This window comes from Rissa tridactyla, chromosome 11 (genome assembly GCF_028500815.1).
Source record: "Rissa tridactyla isolate bRisTri1 chromosome 11, bRisTri1.patW.cur.20221130, whole genome shotgun sequence".
Lineage (NCBI taxonomy): Eukaryota > Metazoa > Chordata > Aves > Charadriiformes > Laridae > Rissa > Rissa tridactyla.
The window spans coordinates 8,701,003-8,722,399 of NC_071476.1; the positions used below are offsets into that span (position 1 = coordinate 8,701,003).

At 42.1% G+C, this 21,397-nt stretch overlaps 1 protein-coding gene across 3 annotated transcripts in view; it reads right to left on the minus strand.

Moving 5' to 3' along the window:
• The window catches only part of FNIP1 (folliculin interacting protein 1), a 69,401-nt gene that overhangs the window by 41,413 nt on the left and 6,591 nt on the right, over positions 1–21,397 (minus strand). Inside the window, exon 1 of one of the 3 annotated variants that reach the window (XM_054217223.1) lies at positions 4,760–7,932. The exons of the other annotated variants lie outside the window; for them this stretch is intronic. Coding sequence (XP_054073198.1) covers positions 4,760–4,770 — 11 coding nt within the window. The 5' untranslated portion in view covers positions 4,771–7,932. Of the gene's footprint in view, positions 1–4,759; positions 7,933–21,397 lie in introns of those variants that run through there. 3 annotated transcript variants of the gene reach the window in all.

Genomic DNA, 21,397 nt, shown 5'->3' on the forward strand with positions numbered 1-21,397 from the left:
TCGCCTGCTCCACCCTTGCAACGCATCTGAATTTCCTTCACACTCAGACAAAAGCGTGTCTTCCATTACCTAGTACTTTTGATATTTGACTTTGAAATTACTGGCAAAGAAGGGCAGTAGCTGTTCCAGATCTTAGGAAAGTCTACTTATAAAAAGCTCCAAGAGCAGATTACACACTAAGAGGAGAGAAAGCTAAATATAAAACCCTTGCTGTATTCGGAAACATATTTGATCAAGGTAACAAGAGCTTGTTTACTTCTCAGCTTCTTCACATGACATTTTAACTTTCTCTAGACAAGCATTTAGTAGATATTATCCATCGTAATTTGTGATAATTCCCAATAAGCGTTATCTCTGTTACATAATAGAGTCCTTAAGCACATTTCAGCCTTGCAAAAAACATTCCCTGGCAATAGCGGGCCACTTCCCAAACCAGAAGAAACTTTTAAGAGAGCTGGGGGAAAGTTCATTTAGACAGACAGTAAACAGAGGCAGCCTGGCACCTCCGGCTCACCCCCCCACCTCCCAGCGAGGCACATTTTTCTGGAGGAAGCAGGACACAGAGTAGCTTTGCTGGTGTTGTCAGCAGCTTTAAAGTACCGTTAAGCTTGATATGTGGATAGATTATCCCAGAAACATACCAATTCCTGCGTGCAATACACAGGGCACGTTCTCAAACCAAACGTAACAGGGCAATACTCCAGCACCGCTCTTCAGCTGGATGAAAACTGACCTAGATCTTCTGAATATAATTAGTTCTGTTTATAAATGGAAACTAACTTTGCCATTTAACTGATGTTTTCTTGAGATTCTTATAGGAAAACCAGGAGACGTAGAATCAAATGTTCTAGCAATGTTAATGAAAGGTGAGTCTCCATCTCCCACGCTGTTCTGGAAATGACGGTTCTTTTAATGAGGACTTTTTCCTGCATGACCTATCTACCACTCTTTGATCTTTCCTTGAAACTGATTATATTTAAAGAAATAAAAACAAAAACAAACCTAGAACAAACAAACATAAAAACCACCACCAAGAAAACCCCAACAATCTTTTCACCAACGGAACTGTTTGTGACTTCGCCACACAGTTAGTGCTGTGAGTTCATGCGTCAACCAAGAGAAGAAATAGTGAAAAACAAATTATTTCTGAGCAGGACACCAGTCCTATGGAGATTTCCACTACACAAATAGTAATTCCTCTAGAATGACATGTTCAGAAATACCTACATGAACAGAATGGGGTAGAAATCATTGACGTATAAATGCTGTGTGGGATATTTCAGAAACCAATCACATCAAACCAGACGTCACAGACTGGTTGAGGGTGGAAGGGACTCTGGAAATTATCTGGTCCAACCCCACCGCACAGATGCTAAGGCAGGTAGAAAGCACGCGGGGAAAGGAATTATTTGGGACAGAAAGGCAAACTTCCACATGAATAATGATGAAATTACTAGAAAGTAATAATAATGAAATCAGGGCCTGAAAAATTGTATTTTAATGCGGGTTCACGCTGAAGCCCTACCGTTGTTCAGCTCTTCTCGCTCTTTCACCTATTTTGTTTTCCTGCCTTTTTCACATTCAACCACCAGGAGTATTATTTGTAGTTTACATTTACAGATCCATTACACGCTTCCTGACACCTCTACTGCGAGTTCCATGACAATCCCAAACTCCAAATTCTCTCCAAGGAGAGATTTTCTCATGTGCCTAGCTCCTGGAGTTTATTACTGCCTTCAACATTTCTCAGCAAGAGGCAACTGAATGGCTTTCAATTGGTATTATTAGACTCTGTGCAAGTTTTAATAGATGAAATGACAGACACAGAAATCCTTTGTTATCACTCCACCAATTAAAATACAATATTTTCCCCTGTAATTGAAAGCAAGTACATTCCTTCCTCCTTGTTTCCACTACACCATGAACAGCGCTTCTTCATTACATTCAGGGTTTAGTTTAATACTGTCTTTCCTCCTGACTGAGACTTTACTTTTAAAACAATTTCATACTAACACGGCTTAGGTAGTATCCAATTACTTTTTAATTATTAACACAGCTATTTTAGAAGTCTTAAAGAAAAGTAATTGAAGCAAACTGGTCAAGAATATTAAGCAGGTAGGAACCGTAAAACAGTTTGCTAAAAAGTAAACTTGCTCAAAACCAGAATATGACTCATCATTGAAAAAGTAAGTTGAAATTATCAGTCAAACTATTGTTTTCCTACATCATGTTACCCATAGTTATAACAACTGCCTGGTGATGAATCACTTCCAACTATTTTTAAATGCATCTACGCAAATGATATTTATAGTTTATGCTAGCTTATCTGTTCTGCGTGTTTTTCATGTTAGCACCTTTTTAAAAGGCTGACAGCAACAGCCAGGGCAGAGCAGACAGCGGGTCCACCTTGCCCCGTGCCCTCCTCACGGGGCTCTGCACAGAAGGAAACATCTTGCTTCACTCCCGTTAAGACGAGCATGAGAACAGAGGTATAGGGATCCCCAGCGCTTATCTCTAACTCCTGCAGATGATCCCCTTTGTGTCCTGCTGTTGTTACAGCAGTGCTCAGACCCAGCTAACTTCTACACGAGCGTTGGACAGAAAGACTGCCCCTCTTTTGAAGAACTTACATTGTAAATATGAGACTGTTCCACTGGGTGCACTGGAATACTTCAGATGCAGATTATCTCCACATACACTCCCATCAAAGCACGCTCACCTGTACATATAAACTTAGTAGTATTTGGAATAGTAGTATAGGAAAGGTGAACAGAAGCAGAAGGCAAATTGTCCTTGCCTAGTCCAACCATCACATCATACATGTCTCACTCCTTACTGAGATGCTTTTTCCAACAAGGGATTCCTTCTCCTGCCCGAATTCCTCCGTGCATTTCTATTATCTGTTACTGGATTTTTTTCTTTTAGCTTTGAGAAGACTCAACCAAAGCTGAGTATATAGGACACAAGGAGAGGGTATTTTAATACCTTCTTACTGCAATTCAATTATTCATTTATTATTTGACCATTATTGTACAAAGACGCCTTTCTGAAAGAGCACAACTAATTTGGAAGCAATGAAAAGAGCCATATATGGCATGTTAATGATGCTTCCAGCTTTGGAAGACCATCCATTAGCAGAGCTTTTGTAAAGTGGCATGGCCATGTTCAATATTTTTTAATAATAACACCTGAAGTACCAAAGAACTTTACTGGTATTCCTGTGATAAGGATGACCCAGACTGCATCGCTGATTTGCAAAGTTGGCATTTTCAGTGAGAGATTCCATTTAAATGCTGTTGACATAACATGACCATAAGGCTATGAGGAGGAAGAAGATCCCTGAAGCAGAGAAACCACAGGGCTTATACTTAGAAAAAATTTTGCAAGATAATTGTCTTTACAAGAGTTGAGGTCACTGCAGGGTTGTGCGACTGTTGTGGCGAACGCCTGCTGATTCTGCAGACAAAACTGGCGTTTGTGACTTGACCAAGGCCACAGAGGGAGCCCATGACGATCGATTGTGAAGGAGTTTACCCAGCACTTTGGATGACGCTGCCCTCTAGCACTGTGACCCCAGCTGGGGTTTCGCAGAAGTCAAAGGACCTGTACCCTGGGTAGCTTGGAAGAACTGAGAGATGGTGGATCGTCTCAGGGACAACCACTCGCGATGGGCGACTGCTTGTAGCAGTTATATTTTTAAGGTTCATCCCAAGGAAATAATGTTTCTTTTTTTAAAAAACCCAAGCCTCCCCTTTTTCATTTCTTGAAGGAGGGCGACAGTCCACAGGCACTGCAGCACTGTAGAGGTCAGCTCCATGCTACATCTATAAATCTGTCTCATTCAGTTACCAGCTTAGCAATCCTCACCTTGAATAGCTGCACGACTTGAGCTCCAGGAAACTTCTGCTGCTTATACTAAGCACATATTGTACACCAGGCACATACTCAGTCAGCCAGATATTTCACACTCAGTATAATAAACTTGGACCTAAACTTCAATTGGCTTCCAAGGTCCTTGGCTCTGTCCAATTCTTTAACGGTATACGAAGCTGACTTTAGTTTGTTTTTATTTTTTTCTCCCTTCTACCAAGTCACTTGGCTCTCGTTAAGGTAGCTAATTTACGCTCTAAAATCCAATACATGAGCCAGATGCCTTTCCACAAGCAAAAATACATAATATATACAGGTTAGGTGCAGCCTAGTCAGCATATTAATCATAATCTGGAGTGCAATATTGAAAATAAGTAGGTTGGAAGGTTTTGTTAGAGACATGTAGCATGTTGAGGAACTTTGTACTTCACATGGCTTCAGAATTTGCAATCAGTAATTTCGTAGAGTATTTCTGGGACTACTTCACATATGTCCTTTCAGCTTTTAGCTGATTTAAGCACATATATGCATGCAAACATATGGACGCACATGCACACACACACGCAAGCTCTGTGCTCTTTTGAAATACCTGTTTTAATAAAAAAAAAACCAAACAACCCAAACCACACACAAGCAAGACACGGTTCCTTTCAGTTAAATTCACTAGCACTGAACACAAGGTCTTAATCAAGTAGACTGCACTTCCCTTTGCAAAACTGTAAAAGATAGAAGCAATTCAGGAAAAAAATACATTAGTGCCATTTAACATACAATTGTAAGAATCATAAATAAAGCTTCACATTTCTGGAAGAGAAATACTTTCACCACAGTGAAAATATTAAGCTTTCAAATAATTAAAATAATCTCAAGAACTGTGCAGTGACTGTACCTGGGAAGCATCTTTGTCCCCCGAGCAGTTCCACTTTTCAAAATCCCTATAAACTCCTGTTGTGCCCGGCTGCCAACTCAGGTTAATAATAGCAATGAGCCATATTCATCCAAAACCACAAGACTGTCAGGTGACATATCAAGAGGTCTGAATTTAACTCAAACAAAAGACTCTCCATGCTGCAATGCAAAAGGCTTAATCCTAGCAACAGGATCACAAAAACCACCTTAAAGAAAGCAGTTTGCTGAAGCCCAGTATAGGCGTTTGCACCAGGCTGCGTTTGCACTGCCCTGGAGTTTCATAACCGAAATCCTGTCCCTCCATTCTCTTGCACAGCCCGGGATTTCTGCTCAAGTGAATATCGCCCGTCTTCCCCGCTCCTCTGTCTCTTCCAGGGTATCGCTGCAGAGGAGATCAATCTAATTCATCGGGAAGCTAAGTGCTGCTTTGGCAGCCGCCGGAGCATACATGTCAGTCCCATCTATCCTCCTCCTCTAGCGAATGCAATCGGAGTTGAGTCGCATGACCCAAGTCCCCTGGCAACTGTGGCTGCCGTCCTGCACCTCCACGAGCCGCGACCGTCGGGAATTCAGCCTGCTCGGTCAAGGAGAGGCTGGGGGGGAGGGGGGAGACGCAAAGCAAGGCAGCCCCCTTCCAGACTGCACCCCCAGCCTTTACATTCCTGGAAGCGACGGGATGCTTGTGCCGGAGCCCCGGAGCACGGAGGCAGAGGGGTGGAAGAGCCAGCGCTGACAGCCATCATGTGACCCAGCTGTCAGCGCGTGCCACCTGGAGCCGCCATCCGCCGCCACCAATCCCAGCGCCCACCCCTGCGCACCATGTCGCCCCTAAAACAGAGGCCCTTCAGTGTTTAACTACACGGGGGTCTCGTTTGTATGGGTGCCGGGAAAGAGGTGCCTACAGCTCCCGATGCTCACTGCCTGCCTTGGCATCGCCGGTGCTCCATCCTCCGGCGTGTCCGCAGGCTGAGTGAAACCAGCTCCGCTCCCTGCATCGCCGCAGCACCCACTCCCCCTCCCCAGCTGCTCCTATAAGAACAAAGAAAGCACTGTATGCCCTGGAAGGGCTCATTAATATTACAAGTGAAGCATCAGGAGCATGCAAAACAACTGGATGGCAATATATAGGCTTTTTTAGGGGTGGCAAAAATAAAATAAAGTATGTGAAATAATGCCCACAAAGAAATCCTGACCGATCTGATAGCTGTAAACAAGGTTTCGTGATTGCTCTTGTGGTAACCCGGGCCATGCTAGGACGGCTGCCCGGTACATCACAAAAGCAAAGAGCTTTCTATTTAAAGAACTTTTTTTCTCTAAATTGTGGGGGAGGAGCGAGAGAGATGGACAGGGAAGCGAAGAAGGAACCAGGCATCCAAAAGAGCAGTGCACATTAAAAGCCATCAAGTATTGTCACAGGCGTATGTGGGGCTAATAATTCATACTATTAATTTTGTATTATCTTTGGACAAAGATCAAGAAATACATAAAGGCAGGAGAGTGTAGCATCATAGCTACTACTTCAGTTTTTTTCAGTGCCTGAAAACCTACAGGGTTTGCCAGTATTTCAAAAACAAAGGCAGCAAAAATCCATTTATCATCAGGACATCCTGTTCCACTGCATCCCACAACACAGAGTTTAAGGCTCCCAATGATTCCCCTGTATCACAGAGTGGGTGAGCTGATGGACTTCTTCATGGGCTCTGGTTCCAAGACCCAACAATCCCAGCATGCCTGGATGATGTTTTGCCCCCATAGGATGGATTCCACCAGAGAACACCTCTTCTGCTACACGTCTGCTGGATTAAGTTCAGGGAGAAATCCTTAATCTATTGACGCAACAGCAGTTTTGCTGCTGACTTATAGGAAGGTAATATTTTTACGTTTGATGCTGGGCAAGTGTTTTGACACAACCACAGTAAAACTAAGAGATAGATACTTACTTGGTTCAAAATCCAAATCCACTATCTTTTGTGACCTTGAATGTTTTATACGGAATTTCTCATTTAGAAATCAAGAGTCAAGGTCCTGACCCCACACAGACATACATTATAGACTTAGCCTTTCATACGTGGCTAGTGTCAGGGAATTCAATGGAATTACTCACATGAGCAAAACTGGGCATGAGCTGTTTACAGGACACATGCCTTAAAATCAAATCTTGCCTTTAAACCGTAAAATGCCAAGCCTTGGGAGTTGTATGCAATAACATTTGACCTCTCCTACCTTCTTGATCTAGTGAAAAGAATGTGCTGCGCACAGTAACTTTCTTTACCTGCGTGGCAAAGGCATCACTCTCTAAAGGTTACTGATGTCAAAAGTGACCTTTTTTTCTTAGACATGCAATGGTGAGAAGTTCAGTGCAATGTATTATGTAAACATTTATTTACAGGAGTAACATCTAAGGTTTCCATTTTACCTCAGGGTAACCTGATGCATATTAAAGACAAGTGCTTTGAAAGCAGAGCCAACCTCCATCCAACAACTGCCGAGGAAAAATATTGGAAGGAATTTCCCTTCAAATAGAGAGGGACTCAAAGCGTATGGAGAATAAGTAGTTCTTTAGTCAGATCAGTGAATATTTATTGCTTGAGGAAGGACTTCAGATACTCAGTGTTAGTTCAAACAGAGTCACCATTCCCACATCCTAGAAAATACTCAGGCCTCTTTAAGATTAAACATGCACCATTCTCTTCTGTAGATGTATATCCAGGTACAGTGAACACCCGATTTACTGATCTGCAACAGATGAAGTAAGTTTTAAAAAACAACATCTGATTCTAAATTTCTGAGGACAGTGAGATGTCACTGTCACACCAGGGTGTACCTATCGTGTTTTAAACCTGGGTCCAAGCTTGCACTCAAATCCAAACCCACTGGCTGCCAGCTGCGGGCACAAAGCCATGCTCAGAGACGGTTCAGGCTTGGCAGGGATGGGGGAATGCAAGGTGGGTGCGCAGAATGTAACCCCCCTGCTCAACTGAGAGCAACTTGCAGTGCAGAGGGGCACAGCCCCTCAGCCACTCCTCCTCACTGCTTATCTGCACTGTTTCTAGGGGGGGAAATAAAAATAAAACCCAAAATGGGCCACTGGGCAGTAAAAAAGCTGTAATTACAATATTAGTTGTATTCCAGATACAGTAACTTATTTTAACCTATGCTGTGAAAGCTTTATGGGGTTTGCAATAGGCCTATAGCATCTATCATTGAAAGGTATCTGCAGAAAGGCAGCTTGCTTCCCCCCCGCCCCAAAGTCCCTCGTTTACCACCTAGGCAGTTTTGGCTTTGGCAGGGAATATGATACTCTTCATCTCTTTGAAAGGGTGCAGGCATTTTGTGTGTGTGTATAAATTTGAACTCAGAAATCAAAGCTGATAATATTATCTAGCTTCAGAAAAACACTTAATAAGTTCAAAAAATAAAGCGATCAAAATCTCCTGCCTTAGCCCATCACCTTCCAGAGAGATCCTGGGAGAGCACTGCCATGCACATCCATGCATATCCATCTGACTGCAGATGGGAAAGACATGGGTGATGGTGTCCAGCCACATTTAATAGGGAAGAGGATGAGGTACATCCCACCCAAGGGGTTCTGTGCAGTCCCTGATGCCAGACTGGGGCTGTAGCTCATTCTTAAACATACATAAACCAAAAAAATTCCTCAAAACAAAAGAGCACCGGAGAGAGTTACTTTCTTCATTTTATCCAAAGGCATTTCTGAAAACATTTAGAATTGCCGCAAAGGCTCACATGCACCTTTTGGATATAAATCATCTGGTTTTAAACCAAGGAGACAACAGTTTGCTCTAGCCACAAGCTAAAAATGTAATGAAATTATTCATTTTTGTTCTCCACTGCCTTAATAAGTGTTTTTAGTCTTTGTCTTGAAAGAAGGCTTCCCTCACACATGCTGTAAATGCACACAACAAAGAGCTAGTATGCTTACTGGCCAAGAAATGTTTATTGCTTAGTAATGCACAAAGGTAGGAGCTGGAAGTCACACAAGAGAAAAAGAGAGAAAACCAATTAGGATTTTATTTGAAATATGACTAGAAATACTTGGATACCATTTCTCCACAAAATACTCGCCTTAGCAGGATTACCACTGAGCTAGACTTTTTAAAAAATGTGCTTTCTGTGCATTCTTGTATGCCTGCAAAAAAAATCCCACTGAATTCCACACTGCTGGAGAGGAAGAGTGGACAGTATTAAAGCATAAACCCTCCGTATACAACTGGAGCACACACACATACCTGCACGCACCATAGATATACACACACAAACATAAGCCCAGCCAAAGGTCAGCAAGAGCCAAAATGATGCGAAAGATCACTGCAAGCAGTCTGCAGGTTTTTCACACCCAGGCCCCATTTTCTTTAAAGGAAACCAGATTTTTTACATACCGAAAAAAAGTGCTTTTCATATGCAGTACAAAAAAAAAAAAAAAAAAAAAGATCAACAGAGAACCAAAGTTTATAAACTCTGCATACACAGGATTCTCATTAGCAGCAAGAGGAGGTCTCATGACTAGAATAAACTGTCTGTAAAGGAGCATCAGCATAAATACAAATCTGCCTGGGAGCATTCCTGGAGGGTGCGACATGGAACATTATCTTTCTTTTAAGAATGCGGATGCTGAGACCTCAGCAGATTGACTGTCCCTTCACTGTTGTAATTTTTTCAAGTCAGGATAAGAGATGCTTAAAATAAAAATAACTATCAAAGTAAAAATCTGATGCATGGCTAAGCTACTGGAACATTGGTGTTTGTTTTGTATCACATTTCCAAGTGCAATCTACTATAAATAAGACACCGAACAAACCTCCATAATACCAACTGGTACTGCAAGACAACAGGGCATTTTCCCCCTGCCAAACAGTTATTTTATTGTGCACTCTCGGGTGTGCAGAGCAGAATAATCTTTTGCTGTAGCTATTAAAAATAAAGTGTAAATAGTTCATTATTGTGTGTGTTTAATGAAAAGTTGAGAAGAAAAAAGTTCCAATACAAATCGCTTTTGCTGCACATAAACAGTTGGTGGACATGAAGAATTTTCTACAGTCACACAGAATTATCTAGTGTAGCAGAGGAGGGTTGTGGGGGGAAGTCTTCCCCCCTCCCTCCCCCTTAATGTTGTGTAATTCTGGGGATGTCTAGATAGATTCTTCAATCCTTAAATCCACACATAAAACTAACTTCTGTTTTCCATCCCCTCTTCTAAATGTGAATGACAATATGACACCCAGTGACATGCAGCATCTATCTTTGCCCGACACACGAGAGTTTCCAGTAGACAATAAAGCGAACTTTGCCCATGAAAACCAGCATCTCCGTTCCATCTGAGCTACCACTGTTGAGAATTACTATTATGATAAAAAAGTGACCATTTCACAGTGCTAGACACAGAACAAAGACAAACTCACAGGCTTAGGTGTATCAACTGCAAAGTTTATTGCTTAGGTAACTGAATGGTGAATTGCTGCTTTTTGTTTAGGAGATCACAGATATTAATAGAGGATACAATGAAAAGAAGATATATTAGAGTCAAGGTTGACTGCAAGAACTCTGGTGCCATGAAAATGAAGACATCTTAGAGGGGTCACTATAGCTCCGCTAGTACTATCAATTCCAATATTAATAATAAGCCCTTCAATGACTCCTGATGTAACAAAAGTACATTGGCTGAGGAATCCTGACATTTTCATTTTTTAATAGACAAACACTGAATTCCCTGTATTTATCTTCAGCTTAAAGACTCTTTAAGGCTTTTATTTTCATGCTCTTCCCAGCAACTGTAAGGACTGTGCCAGTTTTCTTCCTTTTACACAAGTGAAAACTGAGATTCTCAATACATTACTTCAGGAGATATAAAAAATAAAAGATGGAAGGTGCATAAACAGATTGCTAGTGTATTCGGGCTATGCCTCACATGCCATGTGATTTCTGCACTGAGTAAACACATCTAAATAAGCATTTATTTTTTATCAGATAGATATATCAAGAAACAAATAACTTTTTAAAGACTAGAATGTAAACAGTTGCATTTTTTTGTGGCATGCTTTTTAATGAGCTGTGCCGGGATGGGCAAGTGGGGCTGGGCAATGCTGTGCCCTGGGTGCCAGGAGGCAGCGGGTGACCCTACTTTCTCCTGGGCTGAGCACAGCCCCGAACCCCCCCAGCCTTGAAGCAGGCAGGCCAGGATGACCCCTGGTGGATATCTTCGGCCTGGAGATATTGCACCATGGAGCACCCAAACCACCGCTACCTCCATGAGGGCAATCAAACCCCCTGCTGTAGACCCGCTGCACAGCCCAGCACATCCCCGACGGCCCACTGCCAGGTCAGGGTGGAGGTAGCCATCTGCTCACGCCGATTAAAACATCCTGTAATACTTGTTCCGTGAGTTTTATAAGGGGAAAAAATATTGCCTTGGTGGTGAAAGTCATACAGCGTGAGCAGGCAGCATGGGGATTTGAGCATTCCTTGGCTGTAGGCCACGTCCGTGTAATTGATTAAGGTGGCTGCACTTGTGACTGGGTGATAATTGAGAGCCCAATAAATCTCCACACAAGTATTTGCCACTCAGAGATGGAAAGCAATTGTTATGGACCCTTTGCAGCGTGCTGCAAGTGAAAGAATTACAACTAATATTAAAAATACCAAGAATCCCTCCAGACCAGTCTGAAGATCTTACTGTACTTCCTCATCCAACATTCACATTTTCAGTTAAATTACCAGGAGTGTCAAATGCACAAGGACTACAGCTTCAAGTTTTCAGCTAAGTCACCCCCTGCACAAACTCAAATAATTCCGATTTCTCAAGATTTTGCCCAGTACTTCCAAGTCTTCTCTTTCCCCTACCCAGGTCTCATTTATCTGCACAGACAGCAGTGCTTTAGCTGAGGTCTATGTGATCTTTTTTCCCTTGGAAAAAAAAATAATAATAAAAAAAAAAGCAAAGCTGCAGCTGTTCAGGGTTCCTTGGAGAAGGAGGAAGACAGATGTAAGTAGTTACTCTCCAAAGATTCACAATGATCAGCGCCTGAGCAGCATTTTACTCTGTCCCTCATGTGACTGTTTAATTAGGTGTTGATTCACTCAGTCATGAGACACAAGGAAACAGGGCTGCAAGCCCTAACGTCAAAGAAAAAGTAATGCCTGTTCTGCCAGTTTCTGTATTAGCAAAGCACAAAGGGGACATCCAGTTCTGAGAAGCAGAACTCGTGTTTCCTTGCCCATAAGCCAAACCATCAAATCACTTCAACCTTTCCATATAAAAAAACAAAACAAAACAAAAACCATCTCAAGGATTTCAGAGCAAGATGCTCGTGAACTCCAGATTATTCTCCACCATAAGAGCTGAGCCCAGTGTGAGCATTTGCAGTGCAAGCCCTGCAAGCAGGGTGTGCCCTTCCAGCTGGTAATCCGGGTGCAAGCTGCTTCGGGATATCACGCTTTCTTCTGGGGCTGGTTGGTTTGTTTGCTTTTGGAAAAAAAAGAATACAAGCTCTGTTGCTTTTCCTGAACATTAACAAAATTTCTTAGCCTTCTTATTACCAAAAAGCTTTTCTGTTATAGGGTCCGGTTGCCATAGCAACAGGCTTTTAAAAATATCAAAGAAATTTTCAGCACATGGTAAACCAATTTCACAAACTGTGTATCTTTGTAATAGGAAAAGCTGGCAGACAATTATTTAAATGTACTCAGTTCAGCTGAGGTTTGATGTAGGGATAATCCCAAAATGCTGCTTTCAGTCTAAAGCCTGGTGTTGTAGAGGACTACAGTGAATTTTAGCTTGTTATGTTACCAGGTCATTTATAAAGAGTGTCACATAAAATTAACAGATGATGATCATTTTTCCAACAAAGGTGACATTTAAGCTCAGTGTGTCACTAAAATGCATTAAATGCCAAAAGATTTTTTTTCCTGAAGAATACCACCTTAAACCTTTGATTTGTAGCATTTTAAACACTGTGTATTTGTAGTCTTACCCTCCTCATTTATGTAGATTTTACTCAAAAAAAAAAAAAATTAGACTCTGGATCAGCAACTTATTTAAAACACATGCTAATGCTAAGCACATGAGCGGTTTCATTGGGAGCAATGAAACTACTTACATACTTAAAGTAAAGCACATGGCTTAAGCAGAACGCTGACTCAGTCTTATTCCCCCCTCAGATTTCACAAAAAAAAGGTCTCAGTTACACAGGAACAACTGCGAACTAAAGACAGAGGATGATTGTATAAACAAGTATAACAAATTAATACCTATGGAACGAAATCCCAGTCTGGTCTATCCATACGTGATGCTCATTGATACCAATATCCCATGAGTGCTAATGATAGATATTCCCTGTGAACCAACACCTGTCTGACACCAGTGTGTTTGTCACTTGTGATCTAAGCATCCTCCAGCACCTTCAAAAGTCTTACATGATGCTTTGCCCAACTCTGCAACCTTTCCGCACACAGAGCGGTTACCTGCTTCCATGACAGCTCTGTGCCTGGGAGCCTTTAACCAACCCCCTTAGTTAACCCTCAGAACTGCTAACCAGGAAGGTCACTGCATTTCAAGACTACTGCCAGGCTCTGAATCAGAAACAACTAGGAGCACTAACAGATCTGCCAAATAACATTAATGAATATCTAGGTGGACTGGATCTATCCTACAGCTGCTTTTCAGGAGGGAAGACTTTCCTAACTTGTCTCCAACCCGTGGACTGAACATCCCTCCCTTACTGGCTCTACAAGTTGAACGGGCCCCTACTTAATTTGCAGAAGGGATGACATCTTGATTTGCGTAGATATTGCAAGAGCCCCAAGACTACCGTGAGGTGCGCAGACTGATCAATTCTCCAAGGCAAGAGTCATGCTGCTCAACTGTTTTCCAAATTAAGCATGCAAAGGTGACCTGAAACTATTTCAGGTAGATCTATATAGAGCAGACACTAAAGACATTGCTTGACTTCACTTTTATGTAACTCATAAGGGCACGAGGACAAATAGAAATCGCTTGAACAAGCCACATGGCCATACAACTTCATTTAGTATCTGCAAAAAAATACAGACTGACAGATAATGGAACAGCCAACAAACAAATGCACTAAAACTGTGAGGTCCCAAATATCTGGTTCACCAAAGCACTTTAGGGTGCTTTTAGCTGTCAGCCAGCTAAAGGAGCTCCCCAGTCTTTATGCCAAGCTTAACCAAGTGCTGTACTGGGTTTGAACTAGAGTGCTTTGCTCACTGTCATTCTAAACTCTGTACTTTCACATTTTACGCTGTCCACTTCAGTTTTCTAAGTCTCACTACACACTCACCATCTTTGGTTTCTGAGACTGGTAGGAACAGAAAATACAGGGTAGGACTGGTCATTGCCCTGTGATGATTAAATAAAACAAGCTTTTCAAAACAACTACTCATCTAGAGGGATTTTCCACTGCAGAACAGCTGAACTGGTCAAGTCTTACTGAAAACTCCACAAGCCAGACACATGCAAGCTTTGAGCATCAGCTGAAAGCAGCCCCTATGTGCCCACACAGCTTTTCTTACTGTTAAAGTCTTGGCCTTGTGATAAAGAAATTACAGGTTCAGCTCGGCATGCCCTCCCTGGGTATCAGCACTGAAACTCACTCCAAACACACGCCTTCCTTATCATGGGATTGAGGTGGAACACACACTCCAAACCAGCTCTGCCTCACAGCTCACAGAATCAACAGAAACCCTTGATAAAACCTACATTGTTCCACTGGGAGAGGTTGTACTTAATCAAGATATATATATATTTAGTGTATGTTCAATAAACCCCTTTTTGCTGGTGGTAATGGCTTTGGTGACAACATAGTTGCAGATACTCCTAGCCAACAAGGGGTCGCCAACAGATGTGGCTGGGGCAACTCCTGACTGTCTCCCAGAGGGACTCTCCTGGGGTTGCAGCAGAATGAGCTATTTCCCAATTAGCTCCGATCCACTCAGGATCAGCTTTTGCATCTTCTGTAGCTCATGTACCGCAGTCTAACATGACAAAAAAAACCCCAAAACATTAACTGTTTCCTCTTGTTCCTATGGAGTGGCAGACTCAGCTTTGCTTTCTCATTCAAAAGTATTTTCTTGCCTCATCTTTTTTCCCCTTATTAAGTCGTCCACATGAGCATCTGTAAGATGTGGAAAATGGAAGAAGCCTAGTGCTGTGGGTGTCCTGCTGTGAACCAGTAACAGCACCACATGAGGCTATTTATTCTGCTGCATCAACAGGAAAGAAAAGCTCACGTGCTGGACAGCAATAGCTGTCAATGCCACCAGGACATTTCGGATTGGGTTGTTTTGTCGGGGTTTTTTTTTTTTGGAAAGGAGCTGTTGGCAAAGTAATCGCTCACTTGGCTCTTCGTTTCCCTTTCCCCTTCTCATGCTAGCGCATGTCATCTGAAGTGACACAGCAGTAACCCCAAACAGGATGCACCCTACTGCTTGTGGCAGGAGGAGGAGGGGATGGTACAGCACCCAGGGGAAACCTTCAGAAGGGAGAGGCAGCACCGCAGGTCTCAGACAGGACAAAACTAAGAAGAGAACAGAAAAATGGAAGGGAAAGTGAGCTGGGCTTTAACCCTTTTCTTCCTCTATGTGTGTGCGCATGTGTGTAAATACTAGTTTCCAAAGCAGAGCACCAAACAACAGGGGCAGTGATGATAAGGGAGAACATTACAAGGCTCAGGGAATACCAAGCAGAAATAATCCTGTAAAACGTATGCATTAAATCACAGCAGCACCATCCAACTGCTCCCAACTACACTTGCACACCTATCTGTTCATCTTTCTGACCACAGAGCAACTCGAAAATGCTAAAATGCCACTTTATACTCATTATGCTCACTTCACACCCAGCGTTTCCAGCCTGACTCTTATTTTTTGTACTTAGCAGCTGTCATTCCTCACGTTATAACTTCCAAATAAAAGCCCACTGCACCCCTCTCCCCTCTGCTTTACTGCCGCTGTGCAGAAGGTGGAGCTAGACCATCTCCTATCCCCAGCCCCTTCTCTCCGTGAGCAGATACATCAGTGGTGGTCTCCAGCCGCTCTAGGGCCTGATAAACTGATATAAACAGCACTGATAAACACAGGGACAAGAAAAAGTGAAAGAAAATAAAGATTATAGTTTTCAAAAGTCTCTCCATCTCTTTTGTTGCTCGTATCTTGGCTTATGCAGCATCTATGACCCCCCTAAAACCCACCACAAGAATCTTAGAACTATGGTTCTGATCTAAGAAGCAAACAAGTCTGTCCAGCATTATATTAAAACTATTTAGGTCTGTCTACACAGTGTATGCATATACTGAATTCATCTATCTCACTGCTGGGGGAAACACAGAAGACCTTACTACAAAGACAACACCAAGCACTGCTGAACAAGGTCTGCTGAATGATCTTCCAACTACTCTAAGTTTACACAATTGCCATTAGCGAATTTTATTTTATCTTGCATGGGTTCTTCTCCAGTGTGGGTGTGGACTAATGTCATCTCGAGTGTAATTTACCTGATTTGTCCTGCTGGCTTCTAATAGAAAAGACCAGTCTTTAAATGAATACATACCAAATCCAGGTGGGGAGAAAAAAAACAACCACCAAACCCAACGAAAATCCAAAACCAAAACCCAAATAAACAAAAAACCTAATACCCAGTTTCTTACTTTCTGACCCCAAAGTGAAAAAAAGTCTTGCCAAACACACAAACACAAGCTCTCTAGCCATTCTGTGAACATTCTTCAATTGAAAAAGAAAATCTGATGACACATTTTAAAATAGATACTTTCAGACTAACCAAAGTAATTCACTTTAACATCACGGCCACAAGATACCATGAAAAAAAGCACTTAAATTTAAAGCAAGTAAATTAAATCAGTCTCATCCCAAAGTGGTATTTTTGCTTATCTGAAGGTTTGATAAACACTTCTGTTTAAAGAAAGATATAATTCTGTTACAGTCTCATAAGAATTTATTTTAAATGGCTTTGATTTTTTTTTTATTTTATATTTTTTAATTATGTCTGGTTTGGAAAAAAAGAGGTCATGAGTTCACGATTAGCATCTCTTGTATGACTAGAAAATACACGTAGTTAAGAAACCAACATGCTTATTTTCACAGCTTATTAGCCCTTCATGCTGTCAGTAGAACAATTTCCTTTTCTACTAAGAAAGTAGAGTAATTTCCAGTAACTCACAGCAGCCGAAATATGTTTAAGTACTGAAAAAAAACCAACCACCTTTTTCTGTCTGACTATTTAAGTGATATGTCAGAGTTTGGGCTGTCTTTAAATAGACACACTGTTAGCACTGTAAGCCAATTCACCGTCCTAACATTTGAGGCATTTCTTTAACTCTTAGAGGGTAATATTGTTATTTTTCCTGTAGGAACAAGAAAATCCTGGCAGAATTCTTCCTTAGCTTCTCAGATGTTCAGATAATGTCAAAAAGAACAAGCTTCCGAGAAGAAGAGCACGCTCACCCCATGTTTTGCAGCCTCTGTTCTCTGCACACACAACCACACAGCTTATCACTTGCACCTATTTTTCATTAACACCTGAACTAACACTGTTTTTCTACCAATTTCTGGTATCGAGCAACTCTTCACATGGTATGAACATTTTCCAGGTAGGCCTTCAGACGGGCAAAAACCGCCAACAAGAATCTTATTCCTATTTGATAGCTCATTTCTCAGCTAACTGCTTTCTTCTGACTTCCTTCTGACTTACCATCCTCTTTCATAATTACCCCAAAACATGGCAAACTACATCCTGAGTCTACAATCTTTGAAGGACTGTTTTTTCCATGGGACAAAGCTGTGCAAGGAATGCACATGAGGCAAGAGAAATGTGGGTATGTAGTAGATAGTGTATATTTTAGCACTGCCTAGAAAGAGGAATAATGCAGCAAACAAAGATTTTTATATTCTAGTATTCACAGTAGTCCAGGACTGGCCTTTCTTGTGGTCACGCATAGCTGTTCCCTGAGCAAACTGTGAAGCCACACGTCTACCGTCTTCTTCTAATATGCCTGTACTCTGGCTGTCCCCAGGCTCCCTCTGACTTGCCCACTAGAAAATGCAACACAACGAGGTGTAGCCAAGTCGGAGCTTCCCAGGTACAAATGGGCAGGAGGCACCCAACAGCACGTGCAGGATTTTCACTAAGGTTACAGAAACTCATCTCACTCGGACTTCTCGCATTCTCCACCACAGACGACTGAAGCCGATCAAAAGCTTTAGAAATTACTAAGAGGGGAGCATGAGACTGAGCGCAGCGCTGCGTGAGCCACCATTTCCACAGGTACTGAGGCCAAAATAAAAACCAAAGCGAACATATAGCAAAGCAACTGCTCCTATGGGCAATGCTCAAAGAAACAATATACCTTCTCTCTCCTTAACTGGGAAACGACACAGGAACTGGGGTGAAGATACTGCTCAGGCTTAAATAGGCACAATGCCAGGACCTCAAGTCAGGGGTGAACTGAGCTCAAAGTTTCTTCATTTATCAACTAAAACAGATGGCAGAGAACTGTAATTTGGCTCCATTTCTTTCCAGTTATATATCACACAAACTAAAAGGGTAGAGTGTTTGTGGTGCTCTTGGAAGTTTTACATTTTGTTGACATTTGGGCTGGAGCAAGAGAAAGACATTTGAAGACACTGCTAATGAGGCACACGCAGATCCAGAGGTGTATCAAATGCCATGAACACACAGGGCACAAACAGTACTTGTAGTAAAGGAAATACCATTGTTTCTATGATGTATTTTACTTATTTTAGGCCAAAATCACTGCTGACGAAGTTGTGGAAACATCCTGGAGAAACAAAGCAGATGAGTCGTGTGTGATAGATCATTTCCACTCTTCAAGATCACGGCTTTCAGCAAAGGTCCATGCTCAATGCTACAACCCAGCACGGAATATTGTTGGGGTGTTCACTTGTGCAGACTGAAGTGGGCAGGGGGTGTCCCCAGCCGAGCTGCTTGTTACTGAGCCACACTGGGATCACTGCAAAGAGTCCTTCACCTGTACAAAACGGGGGGGTCTTCCAAGGCCATAGTTTCAAAGACAGATAATACATAAAAGCTGGAAGATACCCAGGTTATCACCCCAAAAGCGTCAGGCAAAGCTGTTTAAAATAAAGAGGTTTTACATGCAGTCAAACTGCTTAAATCCAAAAGTTTAACCACTTGATAAGAGCTATGAAATTACTTTTTCAGAAAAGACGGAAAACTTCGTACAAACACATTGTACTCACGGATGAATGCTATATGCATGCACTGTTAATGCTCTATATAATGCTCTAACTCTATATGTAGCTTGTTTAGCATTTTGTGCTGCAATTCACACATTTGAACAAGTTTCTCTGTAGTGTATTGTATTCTGAATAATAGTATCTACAGAAGCTATTGGTTTCAGAAAAGAAAAAGGTCATACTTCTTACGCAAATGTGCAGAATTACCTCAATTAAAAGCTTCGGTTGAGCACTAAGCAACAGCACAACGCATTGTTGTAAAAATAAATAAATCCTTTTTGATACAAAGACTACATAATAACCGTTCACACTTCTACGGAGCAGAACACATTTGAGCATGTATTTTTAGAAATAAGTGATTAATCCTGCAGAGAGGACTGCCCCTTTTGAATGTAATCATTATAGTCACATTCCTTAGGCACAGCAGAATCGCATGTGTATTTTGTGCAAATGAGTTTTTTCAAAGGAATATTTCCCATACATGAATTCTGTTACTACTCACTGTAAGGTAGAGTAGCTGGTGCATTAGCAAGTCATTTACAGACGACTAAAATTACTTCCTGTTTTTAATGGGCATAATTTTTTTTTCCTCCAGCAGATATTTTATAGATTAAGGTTCTCTATCTATACCACAAACACAAAATTTTTCAAGTCCTCAGAGACAAATTCTGCTCTTGGCTGATTCTGGAAGCCCAGCACAACCACACTGTGGATTTGCTGGTGCAACTGAGCTCTGCATTTTTCCTAACGTTACTCACGAACATGTGATCTTGCAGACATTCTGCTCCAGATGTAGCAAGAGGAGGGAACACAGGCTCTGAAACCACCATGTGCGTTACTTTCCACTCGTAAAACACGCTTCTAAAGTGGTCACCTCCAGCAGTCAGCCAAAATTACAACACAAGTTTCAGGCTCCAAGTGACACTGGACCAGTTTATTCCAGAACAGGAGCTTGAATTCATCCAAGCTGTCACCATAAGCATACACTAACTCAGAAGCATACGCAGAGCAAAGGATAAACCCCTTTGAAAAGGCAAAGACAATCCATCAGTCAACCAGAGGAGCTGATCATCTCAAGAGGGCAAGGTTTACAACATGAGAGATGTAAATACGCCTTCAGTCACCAGAAAACGAATGGTGGAATTGTTTCAGAAAAGGAGAAGACCTCACAGTGGACAAACAGGTACATACACCCCATGCTCTTGACACATCTTCATACCCCCATGACCTCACCTGGAGAACCAGTACCCTTAAATCTGCAGAAGCACCTTCTTAAAACACTTGCCAGCGTAACCCAAGTAGAAAGAAGCATTTTTACTCTAGTATAGCTACACATACATTTTCAGACACGCAGAAACCATGTCAAGAAGTCAACATATTCATTCTTGAGATGATAGGCCAGCTCACCCTGTCTCCATAGAACAAGCATGGGAGCAGGGTTTGTCTCAGCTCTGTTGGGTCAAACCCTTGGGGAAGAGGACAGCAGACATTCATGCCTTCCAGAGGGAAAACTGCTACATTCACCTGTCTGGCACGCACCATCAGAAATCCAAGAAAAACTCGAAGTAAAATCAAGGGATTCATCTGATCTGCTGTCAAGATCCAAACTAGTACCACGGCCTGAAAACCTAACCAGCGGTGATCCCAATGGTAAAAAAGGCACCATGTGATTCACTCACTCCAACCTCTCCTCAAAAAGATTTCTGACTTAGAGGAAAGAGTTGAAAAGCTGGAAGAGGAACCAAGAAAATGACTCTTCCAAGGGCAGCAAGAGACCGCAGGCCATCCTCAGACAACCATCCCAGGGGGAGGAAGCGATGTTGCAGGCTGGGAGGAAGCCAAGCACACGCTGACAGCACCAACCTCATGGTGTCAACTAAGGGCAGCACAACCTCGTGATGCCAAGTTCTCAAGTCACCGCAAATCCCAACCACCATGGGAGATGCCAGTAAGCAAGACAATAAGGGTGACCCTTAACCTGTGTGTTAGCTCATTTTGTATCTTTACTTCCTTCTAAAAAAGTAGAGAAAAAACAAGCAGAGAGCTTTTCCACTCCACTGTAGAGATGGCTAGGCAGGGTCTATTCCCACCAGGGCAGAGGAAAATTTTCCAAAGCACAAAGTCAGGTAGGCACAAGCACCCTAACGGTTTTCAAATTATTTGGTCATTCTTTGTGTTCACATGCACCTATCATGATGGGAGTACTGATTCAAGTTAATTCCTTTGGATACGACAATAATACAACTAAGTAACAATCACCGGCTGGACCACTGACCCTCTGATTTGCAGCTCCTTCAGGCACTGTCCAGACCCAGCTTGCAGCATTGCCTTATTCAGAGCTAGCAAATTT